Source organism: Musa acuminata, chromosome BXJ2-2 (assembly GCF_036884655.1).
Source record: "Musa acuminata AAA Group cultivar baxijiao chromosome BXJ2-2, Cavendish_Baxijiao_AAA, whole genome shotgun sequence".
Taxonomy (NCBI): domain Eukaryota; kingdom Viridiplantae; phylum Streptophyta; class Magnoliopsida; order Zingiberales; family Musaceae; genus Musa; species Musa acuminata.
The window spans coordinates 22,697,564-22,721,784 of NC_088339.1; the positions used below are offsets into that span (position 1 = coordinate 22,697,564).

At 37.6% G+C, this 24,221-nt stretch overlaps 2 protein-coding genes across 3 annotated transcripts; one reads left to right on the top strand and one right to left on the bottom strand.

The window, feature by feature from the left end:
• The first annotated feature begins 4,081 nt into the window (after positions 1-4,081).
• Positions 4,082-6,473, top strand: LOC135581713 (auxin-responsive protein IAA10-like). Of its 2 annotated transcripts, none has more exons than XM_065095421.1 (5): positions 4,082-4,598; positions 4,884-5,209; positions 5,398-5,518; positions 5,756-5,840; positions 6,037-6,473. In XM_065095421.1, the coding sequence occupies exons 1-5, from the start codon at positions 4,132-4,134 to the stop codon at positions 6,100-6,102; spliced, it is 1,065 nt and encodes a 354-aa protein (XP_064951493.1). In that variant the 5' UTR covers positions 4,082-4,131; the 3' UTR covers positions 6,103-6,473. The 2 variants fall into 2 exon arrangements, with proteins under 2 accessions (XP_064951493.1, XP_064951494.1); XM_065095422.1 differs by having other exon boundaries at positions 4,084-4,598; positions 5,416-5,518.
• Positions 6,474-7,469: 996 nt separating this feature from the next.
• Positions 7,470-23,185, bottom strand: LOC135605389 (nuclear pore complex protein NUP93A-like). Its single transcript, XM_065095423.1, has 15 exons — positions 22,952-23,185; positions 22,781-22,872; positions 22,555-22,621; positions 21,810-21,869; positions 20,469-20,558; positions 18,254-18,523; positions 17,939-18,034; positions 17,615-17,749; positions 15,583-15,636; positions 15,420-15,503; positions 13,358-13,444; positions 12,386-13,288; positions 10,937-11,118; positions 8,641-8,932; positions 7,470-7,920 (listed from the first exon to the last, which is right to left on the bottom strand). The coding sequence occupies exons 1-15, from the start codon at positions 23,051-23,053 to the stop codon at positions 7,843-7,845; spliced, it is 2,592 nt and encodes an 863-aa protein (XP_064951495.1). The 5' UTR covers positions 23,054-23,185; the 3' UTR covers positions 7,470-7,842.
• Positions 23,186-24,221: the final 1,036 nt, after the last annotated feature.

Sequence of the window (24,221 nt, forward strand, 5' to 3'; positions counted from 1 at the left end):
AAAAATCAGTACTTTTACACTGGTTTTGAGATGTCTAGATTATTTTGCTTAATCTTTTACGAATACTATCGGCTTGTACATGAGTAATATCGAGCTATACAACTGTAATAAAAATCATAATATGTTATTATTGAGTGAGAACATTTAATATCAAAATTTTGAAATCAAATAATAATATATTTAAAGATTACGATGCGTATCTTTCGATGCTGTTAAGAAAAACTTTTCTTTGATTTGCGAGTACACCATCATCGAATCCAAGATACATATGATGTCAATCTATAATGAGAATTAGACTCGTCATCTCCTCTTTTCCTATTTTTCATAAGATCAATATGATCGATGTATTCATGAACAAAAATAATATGAAAGAATATATGTAATATCTCAATCATATTATCGTATCTATATGTTTGCATTCCCACATATATATATATATATATATATATATATATATATATATATATATATATATATATATATATATATATATATATGTTCGTGTACTAAATTATTGTGTGTTATTGTATTTGTATTAAGTCCCTAAAAGTTTTTGTTTATTTATAAACGAGAACAAATGATATAGGATAGATAGTTAGGAGAATCCCTCCCATCATGATCATCTTCTAAGAAATTATATTAGAATTAAACTTTCTTTCTATTGATCAATAATCATAATCATAATTTAATTATATTCATAAAATTAGATAAGATCATATAATCTAACAATTTTCAGAACTGTACTTAATCTCTATTCTTTTTAATTTCTTCTAGTTTAAATCCTTGGCTACTTCTCACTACTCATGCAAGATTCTGTGCAACATTAAGCTTCTGTAACTGAGGTTCAAATATGCAGCTCTACAGACAGCATTTTCCTTGAGATCTTCCAACTTCTGCTGGCTTGTTGCTTCTTATCATCAACAAGATGTCATCGATGGGGGCAGGCAAGAAGACCAGGGATTCCCTTCAAGTAATTCTGGCTCTAACAATGCAACGATCATGAAGGTAATGAGTTTATCAAATCTACTCTTTAAGAATGGCAGCTTGCGTTTCCTATGATCATCATCCAAAAGTCGGTTTGATGCTTTTGCACTCAAAGAAATAGAATCAATAATAGTATAGCAAATGTCTCACAAATCAAAAAAGAGCTCAAAGAAGAGACAGATGGTGAAGAGACGATTCCACTTCAGAATAAAGCATGTGATGATTCTTCTACAATCAGCTATAGGGTAAGGATGGATTCTCTCTCTCTCTCTGTCTCTGGAAAGAAGTGAGCTTGAAGAAATGTCGTCGATCGTGACAGCATCCCTCATCTGTGTCAAAACCACGGCACTCGATGTGTACTCAATGTTTCATGCTGAGGTTACTTCTTCGGAAGTTTTGGCTTTGACATCAAGTTCCTGAAGAATATATATGTTTGCTACGACAAATGTCATGAAATGATTCATCTTAGAAACCGTATGATGTTTCATGGCCATGATCATCTGATTGGCAATCCAAAAGAGAGAACAAAGTTAAAGTGAGGGTCTTTGCCAATTCAATTTACACATCGTAATCCATCTCAAGACTATGACAAGGCCATGCCAAATGCATATGGAGGTTTCTTGGAAGAAGCATCACATCAAAAAGTATGCGATAGTTAATCAGAATAAAAGCTATGATCTGTGTCTTTTTGTGCAACCACTCGGCAAAAACCTGTGCAGCGTTCTTCGAGAAGAGGTTCATGGAACTTGGCCATGAGACAAACACAAAAGGAACGAGATCGGTTGTTCAAAGCCATCTTAGTTGCTGCACTTTTATTATACTCCAGGTGGCTTTTTCTTCAATCATGACTCTCACCAAACGAAGCTGTTTTGCTTGGGGTGGGTTCTCTGTTCATCCCCTCGAGAACCACTGCCTCACTGTTCGATTTAGACCCGGAAAAAGATTGAACTCCGACAAGCAGCATTGCTTTTGGAGAAAGATAAGAATCTTGTTTGTCTCCTATGGAATGAGTTCTTAGTTTGTGTGTTTTAACTTGAAACTTGGGAGACAAGCGTGCCGCTCATGTCTCCGGCGATTGATACCTGGGTCCAAAGCATCTGCTTATAAGATGTCTCTCTCTGCTTGCAATGCATTTCTCTTACTCATTTTTCGCCTTCTTCATTGTGGTAGTAAGCATTATCCATAAAGAGAAGACACCTAAAGCTGTTCTGAGTGGCCTAATCATTGTTAAACCTCAAGTGCAAAAGATAATGAGCAAAGAATAAGCTTCGAGTGGACTCTCAAGTCAATGGTGTACTCCTCTTTTTCTTACAAAAGCTTTGTTTGTTCTCACTTTTATTTTCTTATACGGCTGCCCATCTTTTCTTCTTGTGCTTCTTTTGCTGACCATTCGCGACTTTATGCAACCGTGTGAGAAGATCAACCGGCAGTCTCGGTCTCATGGGTTTACGACTCCGAACCGAAAGGTCAGGGAAAGGATGCTGCAAATCTTTCTACCTTCCTGATCTCTTCCGCAGATATTTCAGTGCAGTCAATAATAATACCGAATCACATCGAGTTTGCGTTCCTTCGCATTGGTCAAAGTTGTAATCCAAGAGGGCTGTTACGACGAGCATATTATAACGGCACGTTATGAGACGCGCCCTTTCGATGGCAGCACACGGAAAGCGAGTTTCTCGGGCTCATCATTACCCGTCCCCACCACCGTTGCGGATGGGTAGCGCTGTCCCCTTTCGCTGTCGACGTGTTCGATGCCTTCCCGCATAGCCTCGTGCACGTGAATCCGTATGCGGTCGATAAAGATTCGCGGTCCAGATGTCCTTACCTGATCGATGGACGGCGATGACGAGATGTCGCATGACAGCCATCGTGCGCGGGTTCCCCACCTCCCACGTCCGCACCGGGTCGCAAATTCTGTTCGAAATTGAAAGCGACGCTCCGGATTCGAACCCAGTGGGGCCCGACGGAAGCACCCGGTGCTGTTCGGCCACGTGGTGAGCAGCAGCAGCTCGCGTGTCGCCGCCGGGCCCCACTCTTGTCGGCTTGTCGCCTCACCCTGGAGCACTACCCCGCACCACCGTTTTCCACGCGCACGAGACGGGGCTTCGCAGCGCAGCCCACCCGAAGGAGCGAGAGACTGGTTCTTCATCCAACGGCTGGTGCCGAGACGCGTCATCGCGTACGCTTCGCTCGTGGAACCGCGCCGTGCGCGAATGCTTAGCAAGGAGCATGATCGATCTAAGCTAATTTGGCACTAGGAGCACGGAGGGAATTATTTAGGGGGAGGCAATGATAAAAAGGAGGCGAGGTTTGGAGGTCAAAATTGGTCGAAAGTTCATCAACGTGGCCTACAGCAGGAGTGATAGGTGATGTGATTTGTCTCCGATTGAGCATTAAGTAGATGGATGCAAGCATACGAGTGGTGATATATGTGTTTGGTGTGTCATGGCTAAGTAGCCGATCTCTCAAGGTAGCATCTTCCCACTCTTTTCCTCCTACCTTCCACTAGAGAGACAGCATCTTTCCCGGCCCAATCCTATGTCCCCTCGTTGAAATGGAATTGAAGGAACAACAACACCTCCTCCTTTAATGAAGGTACCAATTGCAGCGGCTCGTTGGTTCATGACATTGACACCACCCTCCTCTCTTAACTCAATTGCTCGTGTTAAGTGAGCTGCCCCTCTAGGGTCCAAGAATCACGATGAGATGTCCGGGGCGACGTACAGAACACGGAGAGCTCTCACGTCCCGGACGTGTCTATGACGTCAGCGAGTGCGTGATGACGTCATGAGTCGTGGCCTGTGAGAGGGAAACGCTGTTTCCGTCTCTGGGTCGAAACACGTGATGGAGAGTTTGATTCGGGAGGAGGGAACGAGGGAAGAGTCGGGGCCCACTACCGTCGGGAGCACACGCTTTTCTGGGAACTAGAAAGTTTTACGCGATGATTTTACCGCGCCTCGTCGGAGAAAATGTCTGGTTGATTATACGGGGCCCACTGGAACCGAGAGATCATTGGCGGGTGTGACGCGGTAGACACGTGCACTCTCCCCCGTAGCTCTTCAAACTCGCTGCATAAAATGGGTCTCGTCCATCGCGCTGGGGCTGTCATTGGCCTTAAGAACACCACCTCCCCAGAGAGCGAGAAAGATGAAAGCGGTTGGCGGGTACGGCGGAGGCGTGGCGTCGCCTGGGTCGGTGTCTTCGGTGTCAAAGGCAGCGGCAGCAACGGCGGAGGCAGAGGAGGATTTGGTGGTGGAGGACGTCGGAAGAGGAGCGATGGGGGAGGCGGAGGCAGAAGTGGCGAATGTCGATCATGCTGAGGAGGAGGAGGAGGAGGAGGAGGAGGAGGAGCTGGAGCTGGGGCTGACCCTGGGGGCGGCGAAGAGGGGGAAGGCGACGCCTGCGATGTGGGGGCCGTGCTGCCGCATCCTGACGGCAAAGGACTTCCCGCCCCTGGCGTCCCTTGCTTCACCGAGGTCTCCCTCCGCCTCCTCCGTGTCGTCGTCCTCCGGCACCAACCTGGGCGGGGGCGGGACCGGGACGGGAGTCGCCGGGACAAAGCGGGCGGCGGAATCCATCTCCCCCGACGTCGGTAGCTCCCCTCATCCTCCCAGGTAAACCCAATCTTCCTTCTCTGTCTCTTCTTTCTTGCTCTTCACGTTAGGTGTTCTTTTTACTGCAAATGACTTGATCCGAAAAACCTCCTGCTTTTATTCTCTTAGTGCTTCTCGTAAAGGCTTTGGCACTCTTAGAACCAGCAAAAAGAGGAACAGTAAGGGGAAAAAAAAACGATCTTTGTTTATCACATCCTTCAGGCTTTTGCTGTTGATGTCTGGTAAAAGGGTTGCGTTCTCTTAATCTTTAGATTGATACCGAAAAAAATTGATGTGTTGGAGCAGTCAGGTGGTGGTGGGATGGCCGCCCATCAGGGCGTTCAGGATGAACAGCTTGTTCAACCATTTCAAAGACAACGCCCCCGAGGTTGATGCTGCCGTTGCTGTCAAGAAGGCCATCGTCCCCAGCAGGGCAGGCAATGACAGCCAACATCAGGGGAGTAGAGGAAAAGTAATGAGGAGATCATTCTTCGTCAAAGTGAAGATGGACGGCGACCCTATTGGGAGGAAGGTGGATCTCGATGCTCATCACTCTTATGAGGCCCTCGCAGACGCGCTGGAGCTCATGTTTCATAAGCCCACCAAGGCCTCTGCCCTTGCGGTCTCTGTCGGTAAGTTCATTACCATGCATAATGTTCACAATTGCAGAGTTCAGGATCAGAGTGGGAATTTCTTGTTCTAATTTAGATATGCCATGATCTGATCTGCCTATATGTCCAGCATAAGAAATTGTATCAAACCAGAGATCATCTAAATCCTTTGCTAGCAATGTTGGAATGTGATGGGGTTATAATTTCAGTGGTGTGGATGATGGCAGATGGGGCAAAGATTTCAAATTTGTTGGATGGCTCTTCTGGGTTTGCTCTTACTTATGAAGACAAGGATGGGGATTGGATGCTGGTTGGAGATGTGCCATGGGGGTAAGCCTTCTTTGCACTTCACACTGATACCAGTCTAGTCTAGTGATACATAAACCCTCGTATACATTAAAAGTCCAGGAATCATCTTACTTATGAATTCATCATTCGAGATCGATTGTTCTATGGTTCTAAGATATACTATTGATCTTGTTGCACTATCTCGGTCTTAGTTTTCTCTGTCAAAATATTATCTCGTACTGCAGTGATCTGAACCAGTTTTGACATCCTGCTTTGCAGAATGTTCTTGGAAACAGTCAAGAGGCTTAGAATTATGAGGACCTCAGATGCAAATGGGCTTAGCAAATCAGTTCATTTCGGGAAGGTGAGGTGCAGTCCTTTTTCTCGTATAGCGAATAAATCAATTATCAGTTGGGTTCATTGCTAATCTGATTAAAGGGAAAACTCAAATTATTATTTTCTGTCAAGTCTTTCTGTATGGGACTTCTGATCCATGATTTGTATTTGCCTAATGGGACTGCATAGGCCTCATAACTTATTTCGTTTGGACTTGGATGCAGCACCAAGATTTCTATCGCCAGCGGAATGATAGGAAACATCCTGCCTATGGTCTTCAACCAGAGTGAAGAGAAGGAAGACGGACTGTGGAGTATATAGCAAATAGGAGAAATTGAAATGAAAGAAAAGCATAGAAGAGCGAAGATCAAGTTTTCTTTCAAGTTGAAATCATTTGCATCGTTTTGGCCCTACTGATAGATAAATCGTATTTTGGAGAGTTGCCCATTTTGTTGGGTGGTTTGATGAGGTAAGTAGACCAATATGCTTATGACTGCTGCGTAGTCATTCATGCCAATCACCGGTGCATGCCATGATATTTCAATACTGTAAATATTACCCACGCCTGTTTCATCTCTGAATGAAATTGTAGAACAAGCTGTAGTTGCATTCAATATCGTTTAACGTTCATCGTAGTATGGTGGTGGCTTGAATTGTTCTCATGAAGCAGTGTATGTTCATCGTTTATTATGTGTAAATAAACAGGAAGGTTAAGTATCCCCGAGATAAAAGTATTCTCTTATGAATCTGAAAATTTTTTTTACGACTCTTCTTCCTACAGCTATGGAACAAGGAACTGTAGAATGACGCCATTGATTCACGACAGTGAGGCTTCTGATCACTGCCACCTCCTTCAAATGGTCATTGTTGATCATCTCAGAGTTGCTATGATTGTAGCACATCAAGATCGCCTCTTTCCCCTCTGCAAGGCCTATCATGGCGATGACCAAGAGTTCCACTATCATGATGAACGAAGAAAACAATATTGATGATAATAAAAGATATTTAGAATATTAGAGGAAAACGAGAACACAGAATAAGAAAATTATTAAGTAAGAATCATCATTCGAGAAAAACCCAAAAGAGATTTTTTTTCAAAAAATTTCACCCAACACATAAAACATTTATAAAACATATTATCTTCATCGCTAATGAAGTTTTTCTATTTAAAACAAATACCTTTTGGATATATATTGGTTGATGATCTAACAAATGTCAATAAAACTTTCTTACAAGTAAAACTATCGCTCTTAAGACTTGCTAAAAATAAAAAGGTAATTATAATATTATGTAATATCACTTCCCTGAAGGTGTGCTTAGAGGAAAATGCAATCCATGACCGCCGAGTCAAGTCTTCCAAGAAAAAAAAGGCATTCCTAGGCCCCATGATGCATAGCGAAACTCATGCATATCACAATACACGGCATGAGCCAAAAACTTTAGGTATCACGGAGCTAAAAAAGAACCATAATTTCAAATACACAACAACGTCACCAAGAATAGAATGGCATGACGACCCAGCATATCCAAGTTCTTGAACATTTTTGTGTTAAACTCATCGAGGGTTCAAATAAATGCAAAGACAATGGGACAGTCAAGTATCAAGCTCACCGTGGTGGGAGTCTGTAAATCAAAGACTTGGATCCAGATTCAGATCTAGAATAAACTTCCCGTCAGATGTTGCAACCAGATCCATCCAGATTTTTAGTTAATACATTACCTTGGTTAAATCCAGCAAATATACATACTACAAAACACTTGGAACACTGATCAGAATGGACTAGTTCGCCATCATGTAGATTTTCTTTTCCACGTTACACAAGCATCTACTCTAGGATTTGCTGAGACTGATTTAAGATTCAATATTTGTTTACAGAATATTCAGTAGGTTGAAAACTTGGCATCTCAAGTATTTGCTCTCAGGTGGATAATAATAATCCGGAGATGCATGATTTCATTTTCAAGTTACATATCCATCTGTGGTGACAGGCGAAGAGCGTGGCAGCTCACGCTAACAGACAAACACTTTTTCATATGCTTTGAGCAACCTTCTCGATCAAGTCCTGTGGCCAGTTTCTGTTCATGTTGTTCGCTACTAAATTTGCAATCTGCATCTCAAATTATACAGATTAACAACCACTGTTGAACAAGCAAAGGCAGAGACAAAGGTGTATGTGAAGTATAAGCACTTAACATAAACAAGTTGTTGACATGACAAAGATTCAGATTTATGTTCTTCAATATGATGATTCTCCTTCCTACCAATGAAAAATATACGCATGACTTGAAGAAGTTCAACATTCCGAAGGGCAATATGTAATTAGCAAAGATGAACAAATAATTGGGAACATGTTAAATTTTCTGAAGCAACAGAAAAATGCTGCATGAATTTATACGGGCCCCATGGTTAAAACTGTCAATCTATAAAGGGGCACACGACACCCTTACAGAAGAAAAGTCTGGGATAACCTTCCACAATACCCAGCTTACAATACTAGAAAACCACAGCTGGCCTTAAATTGATCATACCTATTTTTTGGACAAATTCTTAAAGCTAAAATTTTCCTGATTTAAGAATGATTCTGGAATGACCTAATCAAAAGGACAGCCAGGCACAACTTTAATATATTGAATTTTTGTGCAGGGAGGAGAACAAGTTCCAAAATAAGGCGACCATGTTGATCCCCTCCCTTTACACATTTCACTAATAATTAACAGGGATCCATGACATAAAAGTCATTGACAACATTGGACTTCAGATAGGATACTAGTAATAAGTTTAAGTCTGTAATTTTGACAAAGGGTATGTACACAGATAGGATATTTACCTTGGACTTCAGCGCACGCAGCGTTCCATCAGTATCTTTAACATTGTCCAGACAATTAAGAGTGATTTTAAGAAGATGTGGCACACATGCTTGGACATGTGGGGACAATTTCTGGAAAACATCATAGTGAATATCAGGTACTCGAGGATTCAGCGGCAGGAATGGGATCTTAATGATCTCCCTCAAAGCATCAACATGCTGGCCAGCTCTAGCTAGCTTACTGATATGTAGAATAGCTTCAAGCTGCCGTAACACTGTTTGCTGTTCGGAAACTGGTTCCTTTTCTTGAAGGCTACAAGTGAAAAAATGACATGGTTAAAGGTTATGGTCGATGACGACGACATACTCATTATATAATGACATATAATAGAGTTAAATCAGAGAATGCAAGGGGATAAATTTTCTGAAAATCTTAAATGAGAACAGAAAATCATAAAATATGTATTTACTATGTAAAGATGAAAATTGTTCTTGCAAAACCAAATATTTGTATAGATAGTATAAAAAGTTTTTAAAATTTTCCAAACGTTTTGTGTAGTTTGTTCAGCCTATCATTGCAGTCAACACCACCACTGCCACGGCCACTGTTACTGGCATTGCCTCCACCACTGCCACTAGTGGTTTCAAACACTTGCTAGTGTTCTCGTCAACCGCTTGCTACTAGTAGCTATATCTAACATCTGCTTCAATTCCTAGTCCCACCACATGGTTTTATTTTATGCTGATAAACATGATTTTAACTCAAATACATTGATATAACACCAGCCACAACAAGGTAATAATCATATCAAAAGTAAATGAGAAAGGGAATCCCAGAACATTTTTCAATTATGACCATGCCAAACCCCACCTATTACATTCAGAAATTTGAGAATTTAAATGAAAGCCCACCTATCCACTGGTTCCTAAAACCAAGTGCTCACTAGCATCTGTAGTTTGAGCTCAAATGACAGATAACTAAGCTGCAATAATTGTCAAAAAATGTGTCCCACTGATGTTCATGTATGGGAAAAAAAATGTTCATGTATTGTAACAATCGTCAAGTATTTTCAGAAGCAACAGACAATAAATTTAAGGAAACATGAAATCTTCTGAAAGGAATTGCAGAAAATGTTTATGCTGGTTTTTTTCATGACAAAGGCAAACAAGAATATAGAGATTAGAGTTCACAAAGTGCACATGTATATTTATGTAATTGAAGAAAGTGTTTTAATTAATTGAGAAGCCATAACAACAGCAACACTTGCAGTCCTTTTAAAGATAAGAAAAAAAAAAGTGATATAATATCAATTACATGGAAGAAATAATCTTGTTTTGGCTTTATAAACAGCTGAAATAACCAGAAAGAAAACAAGACATAAGATGAAATGTTCATGTATTGTAACAATCGTCAAGTATTTTCAGAAGCAACAGACAATAAATTTAAGGAAACATGAAATCTTCTGAAAGGAATTGCAGAAAATGTTTATGCTGGTTTTTTTCATGACAAAGGCAAACAAGAATATAGAGATTAGAGTTCACAAAGTGCACATGTATATTTATGTAATTGAAGAAAGTGTTTTAATTAATTGAGAAGCCATAACAACAGCAACACTTGCAGTCCTTTTAAAGATAAGAAAAAAAAAAGTGATATAATATCAATTACATGGAAGAAATAATCTTGTTTTGGCTTTATAAACAGCTGAAATAACCAGAAAGAAAACAAGACATAAGATGAAATGTTCATGTATTGTAACAATCGTCAAGTATTTTCAGAAGCAACAGACAATAAATTTAAGGAAACATGAAATCTTCTGAAAGGAATTGCAGAAAATGTTTATGCTGGTTTTTTTCATGACAAAGGCAAACAAGAATATAGAGATTAGAGTTCACAAAGTGCACATGTATATTTATGTAATTGAAGAAAGTGTTTTAATTAATTGAGAAGCCATAACAACAGCAACACTTGCAGTCCTTTTAAAGATAAGAAAAAAAAAAGTGATATAATATCAATTACATGGAAGAAATAATCTTGTTTTGGCTTTATAAACAGCTGAAATAACCAGAAAGAAAACAAGACATAAGATGAAGCAGAAATTAGCCAAATAAAATCAAAATAATTCTTCATGGTGTTAAATAAGATATGATATGTTGATTCCTGACAGGATAGGTAAATAAATATATGGATAAACAAGCATGGAAAGTTAAAAGTTTAATCTAACACAAACTAAGAGAAATACAGATCCATACAAAATACATATATCTGCATCATAAATGTTAGATAACTGAAATTGAAGGTTTCATTATCGAGGGCAACCTGACTCCAGAAGAATATTTAAAGTTCTCCAAAATGTCATTGCCTGACTGAATTAGACTAGCAGCTCGACTTTCACCATCTAACCTTCCACGTGACATGGCACAGATCACATCTGAGAGACACTTATTGACAGTTTCCAGTGCTACTGAAAATGCTCCAACTCTCTTGTGGATTTCTACAGACTGAAAATTACAACGAGGAGAACATGTTGATGTTATGTAAAAAAAATGACAAAAATCAATTAAAATAGTTTCTACCACAGAAACTATGATAATATTAACTGACAAATGTCAGCTAATACAAACCACTGCAAATCACATTGCAAGACACATGTACAGCTGCATATGCATATGCTACCGTAATATCTTACTCTTTTGATCCATAAATTAACATTCTAGCATGGAACATCTACAAAAGTTACTTTCTGCATACATTTTGCTGCCAACGAACACAATAGACATTCCTGTTGTTGACATTTTTACTCTTCCATATATGTTGAATGACTAAGCAAGAGGAAATGGCCTGACAAATTGGGGAGGCTTGCAACCCAGAATGATATGAAACTGTTGTTGATCATATTATTTAATAGATTATTAACTGCTGAAACATTCTTAGAAAACTTAAATTGTCCCAATGGTCTAACAAGCTGAATAAATGCTTCAACTGATCTAGAATGTATATAGAAGAGACCCCCTTCGCTACCTATCCTCTGCCTCCAATGAAACAGAAGAAAAGAAAATCTTTTCTGCAACGACACTAGCACTTTAGAAAGTACAGACATCAGAACTAATCAACAGTTAACTGCCACTATCCTTCGACTTAGTGTATGACAGATTCAATTGGACCTCCACAAGAAAAGGAACAGTACCATTAGTACTGTAGCATCTAATGTATCATCAGTGACATGCACTGCTTTCATATCGTACTCCAGCAACCCCCAAAAGCATGTATATGACATACTATCAAATCATGTAACCTTTTCTGGCACCTGCTGCAATTGTGTTTTGCAGCCCGTGGCCACTTTTAATTTTAGCACATCAACCATTTTGTTAGAGTAAACATTATCTGGAAAACCACTAGTAATTGCCAAGTGACAAAACTACAATGGTTCATACACCAGGTTCTTCTCCCATCGAATTCATAATACTAGATACTATCTAACATACGAAAAAATTAAGCCTCTAGTCATCAACATCTGAGCAGATCATTTGTTAAGAAGTAATGTTTTGACCAGCCAACTTCTTGATCTATGTTGTGATTTGGTTATGAAAGAGAGCTACAGCAAGCAAATGAACTAACAATCCAGTAAATGCATAAAAAGCTATTTCAGCAACATTTGATTATACAAGGATGCTAATTAATGAAAATACTCTCTTTATTTCCAAAAAAATTGGCATGATATAGCAGAAAACAGACTGAGATGTCAATATGTGTAAAAAAGGGAGATACTTTGTCATAAAGCCCAGCTTCTTGGCATTGACGAGCTGCCTCAAGCAAAAACTGTTGTCGGCTATTCCAATCTATAATATATTTACTGAGTGCACCTTCTTCCCCAGTGCCTCTTGGACCAAGTAAAAGAGAGATACCACCATCCTGTAGCAATACTTCTGTAAGCAGTTGTCTTAACATCATATTTCGCTGTCTTTGCTGATCACTACTGCCTCTCCCAATCCATGACACTTCTCCTCCACCCATTGCCGCAGCTGCTTGTGCATAATATTCCAAAGCTAACTCAAGGTTACCTTGACGCAAGTAGACTGAACCATATTGTCGTATTATGCTAGCAACTTCTGCACAAGCATCCATAACCCCTATCTTACGGTCAGTTCCAATCCCATCTGAAAGAACTCCATTGTCTGCTAAAGCTATTGATATATGTACAGCATCAACATTGTAGCCCTCTTCTCCCACTTCTTTAAACAAGTATAGAACTGCTGGAAGAAACTGAATGCTCAAGAGTAGAACATACGGATAAACCAGAGGGTCTTTCCCATTTTTCGTATAATATGATGGCTCAAACTTGTTCAAGTAACCTTGAAGATCATCCAGGTTATATGGCACCAAACCCTCACTTAGTACTATAGAAGAGGATCCACCAGGGCAGTCATGTATTGCTGACAATTTGAACCATAAGAAGTCTTCAATAGTGCCAAAAAGTGATGGCACATCTCTAAGCAACCTCTCTACCTGGCGTCGACTGCCAGAAATTATAGCATAAAGTAGTAACTTCTTCCTGTCATAACCTGGTCTTCCTGCTCGATCACCCATTCTTAACAATTTTTCACACTCTTCAGATGCAACAGCAGCAGTCTCTGGTGACACCGAACCACCGGAAGCAATCCACTCTGCAAGCTGCCAGTTTCACATTCTTAGTAAATTAAACTAAGAGATATTCAACAATCAACAATAAGCAGTAGCTACCTGGGGGGCAAATTGGTGGGCAGCACGTGATGATTCAGCAACTTTCTTTGCTTCATCATAATAACCAGTTCTTAAACAGTAATAAATCTACATAAAAGAAACAAGACCAAATATAATTAGCTAATACAGTCCAATACAAAATAAAAGGACATTTGCATAAAAATCAAGTTGTTAGGTAAAGTATACCTAGCAAGAGTTAGGAAGAAAATACTTTTCACAAGTGGATGACAAGAAAAATCAGATGTTTAATTGCAATTATAAATTCAGGAATATATATCACTGCTATTGATTTGTGTTAACTTCAGTATTTCAAAAAAGAAAAAATCAACCATCAATTTGAGGGACCTTTAAGATAATCATTCTGAACACAATGTTGAGGTTGGAAGGATAAAAGCAGCAAAGTGTTCTTCAACAGTGATGTAATCTTATCCAAGAGCAATCTTCCCAATAAATGAGCACAAGTTGGACGTAAAGAATATGGAAACAGACCAATAGCACATGGCAACAGTCTTGTATGCATAAGCATAATCTAGACAGCAACTAAAATTAATGACTTACAAATATAAAACATAAGGCATAAAAAATACCTTCAAACTGCTTGATGGCTAAGCTATTAAATGCCATAACCTAAAAAAAAACATAAAAAAATTCTCTTCACAGTGCTTGATGGCTACAAGTGTTAATGTCAGTAAATGCCCTGAGCTCCTTGTATATTAAATGCCTTCACAGCACCTATTATTATCTCAAAGGCATGTGTTTCCCTTATTATTGTGTAGGCATCTCTCTAAATCATCCACCTGGCAGTGCTAACTTCAGATGTTTCATCTATCTCTTTAATTAATTTTAACAAAAAAATCATAAAATAATTCCATTGTAGTTTCTCTTAAATCGTGAAACAATTCCGTGGTTTCTGTTATAAGTCTGATGTAACTTCATTTCACTTATACACACCCATTTATTCAACTTCGACAACTTGAAGTTCTTATCCATAAAACACCACCATATTTCCATTGAACTAAAAATTATCCTACCAACAAAATTAGCAGTCCCTTGAGTATATAGCAACATTGGTTTTCAGAATTTAGCTACAATCTTGTTATCAATTTTCAGGGTATATGGTTAACCACTGCCACAATTATTGTTAAGAATTAAGATACTTGATCTTGTCTGGTGTTTAGCTCCATACTAGTTCATCAAGCTAGTAAAAGAACCATGATTTTGAATAGTCTAATTTATCACACAAACTGTAATAAGTGCGCATAGACAGGACATTAAAAGTAAAAAAAGCAACTTTTCCTATTCCAAGCAGTACTAAATGGATGAGGTGAATAGTAATTTATAAACATTAAGCTACTAGATGCAGATCCATTGAGCAAATAAACTCAATATTCAAATGTATGCATATATATACTGAAACATATGCACATGTATAAGCACATGAGAACCTTAAATACTCTTACTAATGCCTTCAATTGACACTAATAAAGCTCATGTGCAGCTGAGCATTAGGTGAACTATAAAGTCAAATTCATTCGCAGTTGCTAAACTTCAGGTAGAATCATATCCATTTTGAGTTTTGAAAATTAAGTTCAACTCAAGAAAAAAAAAATCAAGACTGCTAGAGCTTGTAATTTTACACCAGAACTCATAACTTCCAGTTACAAATATCCACAAGCATAAACCTTTGTAGTTATATTATATGAATTGCTAGTCCATTAAGATATATAAAAAAATACTTGCACTATTATTTATACACAATGTTAGTGAGACAAATCTTTTCATCAAACTCATTTCACGGCAAAATGGAATGAACTTAAGTATGATTATTAGCATGTCTTTCTCTTTTTCTTTTTTTCTCTTTTGCTATGTTACTTTAAGTTGATTCATTTATATCATTGAAACATGTTACTTCACATCCACAAAACATTATTATCACATCCTTGGCATTCATGTTTGGCTCTGATATCAAATGAACAAGTGACTCGTTTTCACCAAAACAGAAGTGAAGATGTGAATAGAAATCACTCAGCTCATTAAAGCTAATAACCAAGCTAAAAGTCACCTGTTGCCAAGTTGTGTCAATTGGGGGCTGCCTACGAATATCAGTAGTGTCAAAATCCAGCATACCGTGGTCCCTTAACCGCACCTGTTAATAGACAGATGTTAAAAGGGACCACTTACATGGAGACCGTATGAAAAAATAAAGAGAGGTGAATAGAATGAACCCGGAGAAATGCTTGAATCTTTTCCAAATTGCCAACAGCTCCACCAAGAGCAGCCTATCACCGCAAAACAAAGGTATTCTAGTCAAATAGATCATGATATTAAAAAAAAAAATTGATCACGATATAACTACACTAGTATTAAAAAAAAGATACATCAAAGAGATAATAGAATGTATATACAATCTTCAAGTCTAGATAAGATATTACCCATCAACTACCAAAAGCAGATAAAGACAACAAATAGATAACTTAGACATGGGAAATGTAGTAAATGATGCACAAATGAGCACTAGGAAATTTTAGACATGTTTATTATTGAAGATTTTCCAACTGTGTGTGTATATATATATGTATGCATATATATATGTATATATGTATGCTTATATATATGTATATATATATATAGTAAATTAGCTTGCTACCACAAAAGAAAAATCTTCACTCAGAAATTAGTTTTACATATTTTTGATTTTGAATAAGAAAATCTTTTGTTGCTAATTTTGAAGTTGCCAAAGCTTCTCCAATACTCTTAAGCCTACACATTCACTCGTTTCAACAACCACTACTGTCACCACCACAACCAGCCTTCATCACTTTACCAAGACCACCACCGTCACCAACTCACCATCACGATTGCAGTTATTGCTACTACCACTGCTGCTGTTACCATCATCATCATCTCCACCAATTCTGTTTTTGCGGCCACTGCCTCAGCTGCCACATGCTACTACCACCAGCATGCCATAGTCACCAAGACTACTTAGCACCACCATCATCACCGCCTCTGCCAACACTGTTATTTCCACTGCCATTGTCACTGTTGTTACCACTGATGATACCACACCACTAATCACTGCCGATACCATCACAACCAGCAGTATTACTCCTTCAACCTGAGCACTAACTCCACCATTGAGACAACATCATGACCGCCAGAACCATCACCACCATGATCATTACCACCACTCTTCAGTACCAGTACTAACACCATTACAACTAATGCTACAGCTCACCACCAACACAACTACTGTCAACTGAGGAAAAGTAAGGTTCGAGGGCAGAACATGGGAGAGGCAAACATCTTTTACATTGCTTTGAGGAGGAACAAGTTCAGAATTTAGATAAACAACAAAGATGAAATCTAAGTAATTGTTTTTTGAAATTCAACAAGGGAAGTATGCAGTCAAAACACAAGATCAGGCATATTAATAACAAATAAAAAACCTCACACCATGACTAGCTCTCAAGAACTACCATGAAAATGACCTATGGCATCAAAAGCAGACAAATGTTATATAACAAGCTTAATCACATAAATGAAGCAAAGAAAGTAAAATGCACATGAAGAATCTTCATCCAATTCTATATAATGTTTTAACAATACAACTCTTCCTCCGTTAGTTGACACTTCAATAAAGTTACCTGGAACGGAAAAAAATTTTACTCATTCAAGTTTAAATCTCTCAAAGTAATTCCCAACAGCCCAGATCCACTTAGACAGTGAAGATGTAATTCATGGTTATGTTTCAAAGAGTAGGAGGCGTTTTATGCAGATACTACCCGGGGATAGAGTCAAAATTAAAGCAAGTCATTATGATTCAACCAGGGGATCTGTTTTGCCTCCAGAAGAAAAACAACAGTACCAATACCATGAACCATGCCATAATGTTCTAATCTGCAGGCAACTTGCCACTTAGAATGACAATAATATGGAAGTCATAAACCATATCATATTATTCTGAATTCTCTAAACCTGAAAGGAACTTACTACTTAAATTAAAGATAGGTTCCTAGCTGACTAGCTGTTGTCAAATTATGCTTGCAAAAGTAGCAATCAGAGTTTAAAAGTTATGAACTTTCACATAACAAAAACAAACAACATATCCAGATTTCAATGCCAAATAGCAAACTCATCAGATAAACAAATCAACATCCAAAATACATAGTACTGTACTTTGATAAATTATTGATACAATAAATACTTTATTAAGTACTTATTAATAAAAAATAATTGATCAAAAACGAATTATACCTGTGAAGGATGGGTTTTAATCATATCGAGTATATACTTCTCATGGCCCCATTCAAGATGACGTCTTGCTCCAATCACAAGGGACATTTTTCTTGAAAACTTTTGCCGATTATTGGAATATTCACCAACCAATGCCTAAAAATAGTAGTGTTGCCATGAAAATTATTCAAAAATTAGATAATACAAAGAAATCAGAAATGAACACATCCTAGGGACATAACACAATTTCATTTATTTTGTCCTGTCTAAAATTCTGTAGAATAAGTACAGGATGGAAATTATTATGAGTAGCACTCTCTACACCAGATAACAGCAAAGGCATACCTGAATCAAATGCCAGATTTTTTGCATGGTAACTGATCTCATACCAGAAAAATCAAGGCCCATACTTTCATAAGCATCCCTGAAAGCTGTAGCAGGCTAACAAGAACATAGTAATTAATTAATTTAGTCAAGTCAAGTCATATGTAAACAGAAAGACCAGTCATTAAGCATGAAAGTTTAGTCAATGTGGCATAAATAGACTATTCTAGAGGTGCTAACTTCCAGAAACAGACACATAAACTTGGCAACCTCTCATTAATAATATTTAACAGTGATAAAACCACTGGGCTTTTGGTGAACAAAAGAGTATCTTACTTTGAAATGCAATCCACGTCCCCTTGCATCATTGAGGTTTCGCAAGATTTCAGCATATACTGAAGCTTTTTTCTCAATTATTGACTTATTAGCCATAGGCATAACTTCCATGTTTGATGAAGTCTTGGAGACATGAGGGCTGGAAGCTTGAGGTGGCATCTGAACAGTACTGGAGAATCCACTGCTCAAAATGCTACTGTTTCCCCTAGGTAATGTGGAAAGTCGACTTAAGCTTTGCAAAAAGTCTCTCTTTTCCTTCTGCCAATCCTCCTACAAAACACTTAACTTTATCAAGACTAAAGAAGCTGAACAAAAGGAGAGAAATGGTCCATCCCCTAAACATGTATGAATATCAAAGTCAAGGCCTTTGTTCAATCAACACAGTTATTCTTTTCCCTTGAAGAATGTTCTAAATCGTAGCATGCATATAGCAAAATGTTTACAACTAATAGTAAATAACCTAAGATAAACCCAGTTTGTATTTTACGTACAGAACAAAAAGTCATACTACATAAGCAAAACTCTCTAAAGCTATTTGTCATCATTGCATGATTTTAATAATAGCAAGCAGGAGAGTCACACAGGAAAAAAATTGCATCTTGCAATAAAAATTTAAGGAGACTGCTAGTAGGACTGCAGATGGCTCACAGATAGAGTAATAGATCAGTGTCAAAATATATCAACTTATAGTATCCTGAATTTTATTAGTATAATGAAATTATATTTGCTAGTTTCGACAGTGCTGGGATATACTGCCCTTATGTTTCAGTTCAATGAGGTGAACATATTAGTCTAGTGGCTGCTCTACATAAACCTGTGTTCAGGGGGTCAAATTGATCTCTCTGATAGAGAAGTTTAAATATATGAAACCTCACCAATCCTAAGGTAGTAACAAGAATGTCCAATAATCACAAATCATCCTAGGGTAAATTTCGATCTAGCATGTAAATTTCAGTAAATTCTATATTCTCACAGCAATGAGTATAGAATAAAACTAGAAGAAAATTAATGGGCTAATATCAGGAAGGAAGAAAAAGTAGAGAAAACATTTTCTTAATGCATAGACATCCTAAATAACCAGACCCTTTCAAAAAAGAAATCAACGAATTATACCATAATAATTTAGTTAGCATTCTTAGAAAGAGACAAGATGACAACAACCAGCTGCATAATGCTTTATTTTCATACAGGATTGAACCAAAATCTCTTGAGATCAATTAGGGTCCCTTGCCACTCAAATTTTTCCCTTCTAGAACTCTTTGAATAATAAGCATGCAGCTTCAAATTCTTTTACCTACAGTGGTGGGTCAAAATTACCTTGCACAATAACCTCTACAATGAGGTAAGAGAGAGAAGGGAGACCAGTAACATCATTATAATATTAAGGAAAGTCCAAAACTTCAGGGGCCTCTGATTCTGCCAATAACCTCATTCATTTTAAGGGATAGTCAACAATTACAGATTGTTTGACCATAAGCATCACCAATATTGAAGTTTCTTTAACTCAGCTATTTTTTTTTTATTCTGGCATCCATAGTTAGGCATCTTTCCTATTTAATCTTAGTCCCATTCATTTATTTTCCAATTAATATGAGAATGTATTTCTCTGACATACTAGCATCTAAACATTCATATATTAAATCAGCAGCTATATGAATAAAATGTTTGTTCATCATATACGAAAACATCTATTCGACCAAAAATCAAGGTAGAGAGCTTTCATAAACATAATGCCTAATATTTCTAAACATGTCATGATGAGTCTGCAGCCATCTGTCAAACGCATGCTACACCAGGTTAGCTTCCCGGTGTCAATGTGACACTCACATGCTTGGTTCAGAGCATTGGATAAGAGCTTCAGCATGTGATTAATTATCATCTTTACCACAGTTGTGGTCAGTGACATGGATATGGCATGTGTGTACATCGTATATATTTGTGTGTGTGTGATACCTCGGCTGTATATGCAATTAGAACAGATAATCCAACTCCCATAGTCCCAATTCGCAAGAATATCATCAGTATAATCTGGAAATTCTATACCAACTTGTCAGACATCATGTATCCTGTTTTGCATACTATATACAACAGTACATCTCACATCATTAGGGCAACAATTTAATCTTTTTATACTGTCGCAACCAACAAGACCATTTGACATAAAGAAACATAATTATTGAAGCTCAAAAAGTATTTAAAAAAAAGTGATACTAACCTCCAGAACTTGCATCATGTGATCATTGAAGCTTCGCAAGTTGTCCTTTTGAGCTTCTTGGATGGATGAAACCATTGTCATTTCATGAATCTATTAAAAACAAACACTTGATTAACTCCATAAATTATTTATCAGAAAGAAAATCATGAGAAGAATTAATGAATAAATAAATTCTTAAATAAATGTGAAAACCAGTGCATTCAAGTGAAAAAGAAGCAGAGTAGGAAGTACAGCAATAGCCACAAAGCATTAAGGTGCAGAGAAACAGAGGTGAGAGAGAAGAGAGTACAACAGGAAGAGAAACATTACACAGAAGAAGGCTCACCCAACTGGTAAAAATCTCTATCCATCAATGAAAATCAGATGCAGAACTACCTTTATTCTTTAAAATAGACTTTGCTTATTTTGATAGATAAAGGCACTCCTGAAAATTGTTTAAAGAAGCAACAACAGCACTGATCTGCTATGTTACCATAACAAGAGACACTAAGCATAAGATTGTCCAAGAAGAGCTCTTTACACAAAGACTGGGTGAAGAGACTCATATTCCAAGGAAGAAGTAGCCCCAATTTTAATAAAGTTGTTTCCGACAAAATCATTTAGCTGCCGGATATGAATATGATGCACATTTTGCAATACATAATATATCCAGGCCAAACTGAAGGTAAAAATGAATTATCATGCCCTTCTAGAACAAGATTAGAACTATGATTTTTTATATGAAGAAATTTCTTTTGCATAGTAAGAAATTAAGACCCAAACTGCATCTTCAAGCTACCAAAGTAGCACAAGCAGAAGAAAACAGAAGCCAGCATTGCTTGCTCCCCATTAGAATCAGCATTCAGAAATCTAAATATGGTTTAATATCGATTCCATCTTTTAAAAGCGACCATAACTCTACAATAAACGTCAAAAGATGTTACAGCGTTCTCCATGCTTCATTTGGATATGCATTTTTATTTTCTAATTAACATTAGAAAAGATATGCCCATCTTTTTGTCAGCGATAGTTGCTAATATTTATAATTGCATATCTTAAGTATACTTTAGTTCTTAGTTTGCATAGTTTCATTCAAAAAATATAGTGATATCAATTAATTATCAATTTTTATAACCTTAATATGCATATTAAAAATGAATTCACCAGATTAGTATGCACATTTATTCTTCCATGAAAAAGGTAAGGTTGTCAAGTCGAATGAAATCCATGAAAAGGCATGACATTTTAGCAGATAAAAAGAAAAGTTAGTGTCATAGCAGATAAAAAGAAAAGATAAAATTACAGCAGATAAAAAGAAAAGTTACAAGGACCAGATGAAGTTTAAACAAAAGAAGATGATACCTGCTGCAAATACTCCTCCACAGTTGTTGCTTCGGAAGGAAAAACATCCTCAAAAGTTGTCTATAGGAATAAAAAAGAGAAGTAAAAGAATGTAACAAAAGGTTTCATCATATAAAGCTGCCTAAATTATATGTCAAGTTATTTAACATCAGTTATACAAGGAACAGTGCCACACCACATATGAAACTCATGAGAAGCAATCACAACAATGAAAGAATAGATAGAGTTAGTATGTTAAGGTGGAGCTAGCTTAGGTGATGATCCACTTGTAGATCCACTTGTAGATCCACTTGTAGGTACCCATATTAACTAACACACTGAATTAAAATAATTTTTGGTGGCACAGATCTAGTCATCTATTGGTGATAGAAATTCATCAATCAACGGTCCCTGATCAGCATGTTGCTTTTTTGCTTTTTCATCAAGCATAATGCCTCTTGAATACTAACTCTTGGATGCCATAAGTACAATATGCAACACTTGCTTTTCGGCCCAATTGATCATCAGAATGAAGGTTATTGTCATCAAGATGACTTCACAAGGAAAATATGATTCGTGTGGCAATGCAACAACGGGACTTGCATGCAAACATTCATACAGCCCCCAAGGTTATATTTAGTATACGTCTTTAAAACAAAAAGGTAACGAGCAAGATGTGCCTCCAATTGATCATTTCCTTGTCAACTGCTCGAAAGAAAGAATGGAAATCAAACGACAAGTGCAAATGGCAACCTTGGGTACCCACCTTCAATTCAAAGGACTTCAGGTCTCGAGCGAGCCGTTCTGCATTTATCCCTTCCCGAGCGAGCAGCCTGCTCAATACAGAATGTATCGCAGACAATCACACAAAACAAGCACATAAACCTCCAAGAGACAATACTCATGCAGCCTGGACGCGAAAAAATCGAGGAAGGAAACGGAATGGCGATCAGAGACGCGGGACAAGATCATAAGATGACAAGGAGAGAAACCTGGTGGCGGAGATGGATTGGGAGGGGGCCTCGGCGCGGATCGTTTTGGACTTGAGCTTCTTGGAGAGAGACTCCAACTGGTCGAGATTCCTCTACAAGGATTCCAAAGAAAAACGAAATAAGACATCGGACGAATTGATTAAAAGAGCAGACGGCGGAATGGGGGAGGACCTGGAGAGAGGGGAAGTGGGCGGAGGGCCCGGCGTGCTCCAGGAGCTTGGTGGAGGAGTGGAGGAGGTCAGTCCACCCGCTCATCTCCTGATCGTTCGCCATCTCCTCCCGCACCTCTCTTCGGGATGCAACTGTAGAACCCTAATTCCGAGTGTTTCGGTTCGAAAGATACAGAGGAAATAAAGAGCGGGCTGCGGGGAAAGAAGAGAGAGGCAAAATGCCAAGGGGTTTAGGGCTTCAATTTAAAGGGATTTTTCCTTTATTCCACACGTCTCCCACGTCATATATATAATTTAATTTAACTATTAAATTAAAAAATACACAAATATGATTTTTTAATGTATTCTTTAAATTTAATTTTAAACTTAATTTTTACACCTTATGAGTTATATATATATATATATATATATATATATATATATATATTAACATACCTTATGAGTCACTCTCTAACTATAGTTGGAACAAGAATAGTGAAGCTTTAATTGACATTAGTACTCTTTCAAAATTAAGCAATCAAGGCAAAAATAAAAAGAAAAACATTTTGACACACACACACACATTTAACTTCATTATATAGCTATATTGCTAGACAGATAGCATTTTTTACTAGCTTAATTTAGAATGATATCAGTGTGCTAAATGAGATAAATAAACACATACACTAATTTGTAATATGTAATGCTAATTTGACGTTCCACTTCAATAAGAATGACTTCACATATACCTTCAAATTATTTAAAATACAATAATAGGTATCACAAACCTACCCAGCCGTCTTAAATTAATCAAATTTTGAGACAAATACTAATAGATAATCTAAGTTGTACAGATAAAAAGATCTTCATTGATAAAAGATAAAAAAAAAAGATAAATATCGATTATATCGACGAGAAAATAAAATCCTGGATTACGAACAATGGTTCGATTTAAGATGAAGAAAAATGGATGGAAATAATTATAGAGTTTTTGACGAAACTAAACTAAACAGGAAGATCAAAAATCTAAAAATTTATTCAAGATTATTATGAAAAATCATGAATTGATTAAAGTAAACTACAGCACACATCGATAGGAATTGATAAAGTGGAACCGAGAACTAAATCCGACAAGTATCTAAATGCAGCATGGAAGAGAGGTTCCCAACTTTGGATTGATGCGCTCGCAGGTGGCAGATTCACTGAAGGACATGATGCTGAAGGCTATGGGATTCTTGCTATTAAAGAAGGTCTACGGCTTGACGTGAACGAGGGCATCAAATGCTTGCGAT

Excerpts from the sequence above, each read along its gene's own strand:
- LOC135581713 (XM_065095421.1), top strand. The coding sequence starts at position 4,132 with ATGAAAGCGGTTGGCGGGTACGGCGGAGGCGTGGCGTCGCCTGGGTCG. Across the intron at positions 4,599-4,883 it reads AGCTCCCCTCATCCTCCCAG|TCAGGTGGTGGTGGGATGGC; the intron begins GTAAACCCAATC and ends GTGTTGGAGCAG. Across the intron at positions 5,841-6,036 it reads AATCAGTTCATTTCGGGAAG|CACCAAGATTTCTATCGCCA; the intron begins GTGAGGTGCAGT and ends ACTTGGATGCAG.
- LOC135605389 (XM_065095423.1), bottom strand. The coding sequence starts at position 23,053 with ATGGCGAACGATCAGGAGATGAGCGGGTGGACTGACCTCCTCCACTCC. Across the intron at positions 22,622-22,780 it reads CAATCCATCTCCGCCACCAG|GCTGCTCGCTCGGGAAGGGA; the intron begins GTTTCTCTCCTT and ends TGTATTGAGCAG. Across the intron at positions 11,119-12,385 it reads AAGCTGGGCTTTATGACAAA|TCTGTAGAAATCCACAAGAG; the intron begins GTATCTCCCTTT and ends TGTAATTTTCAG.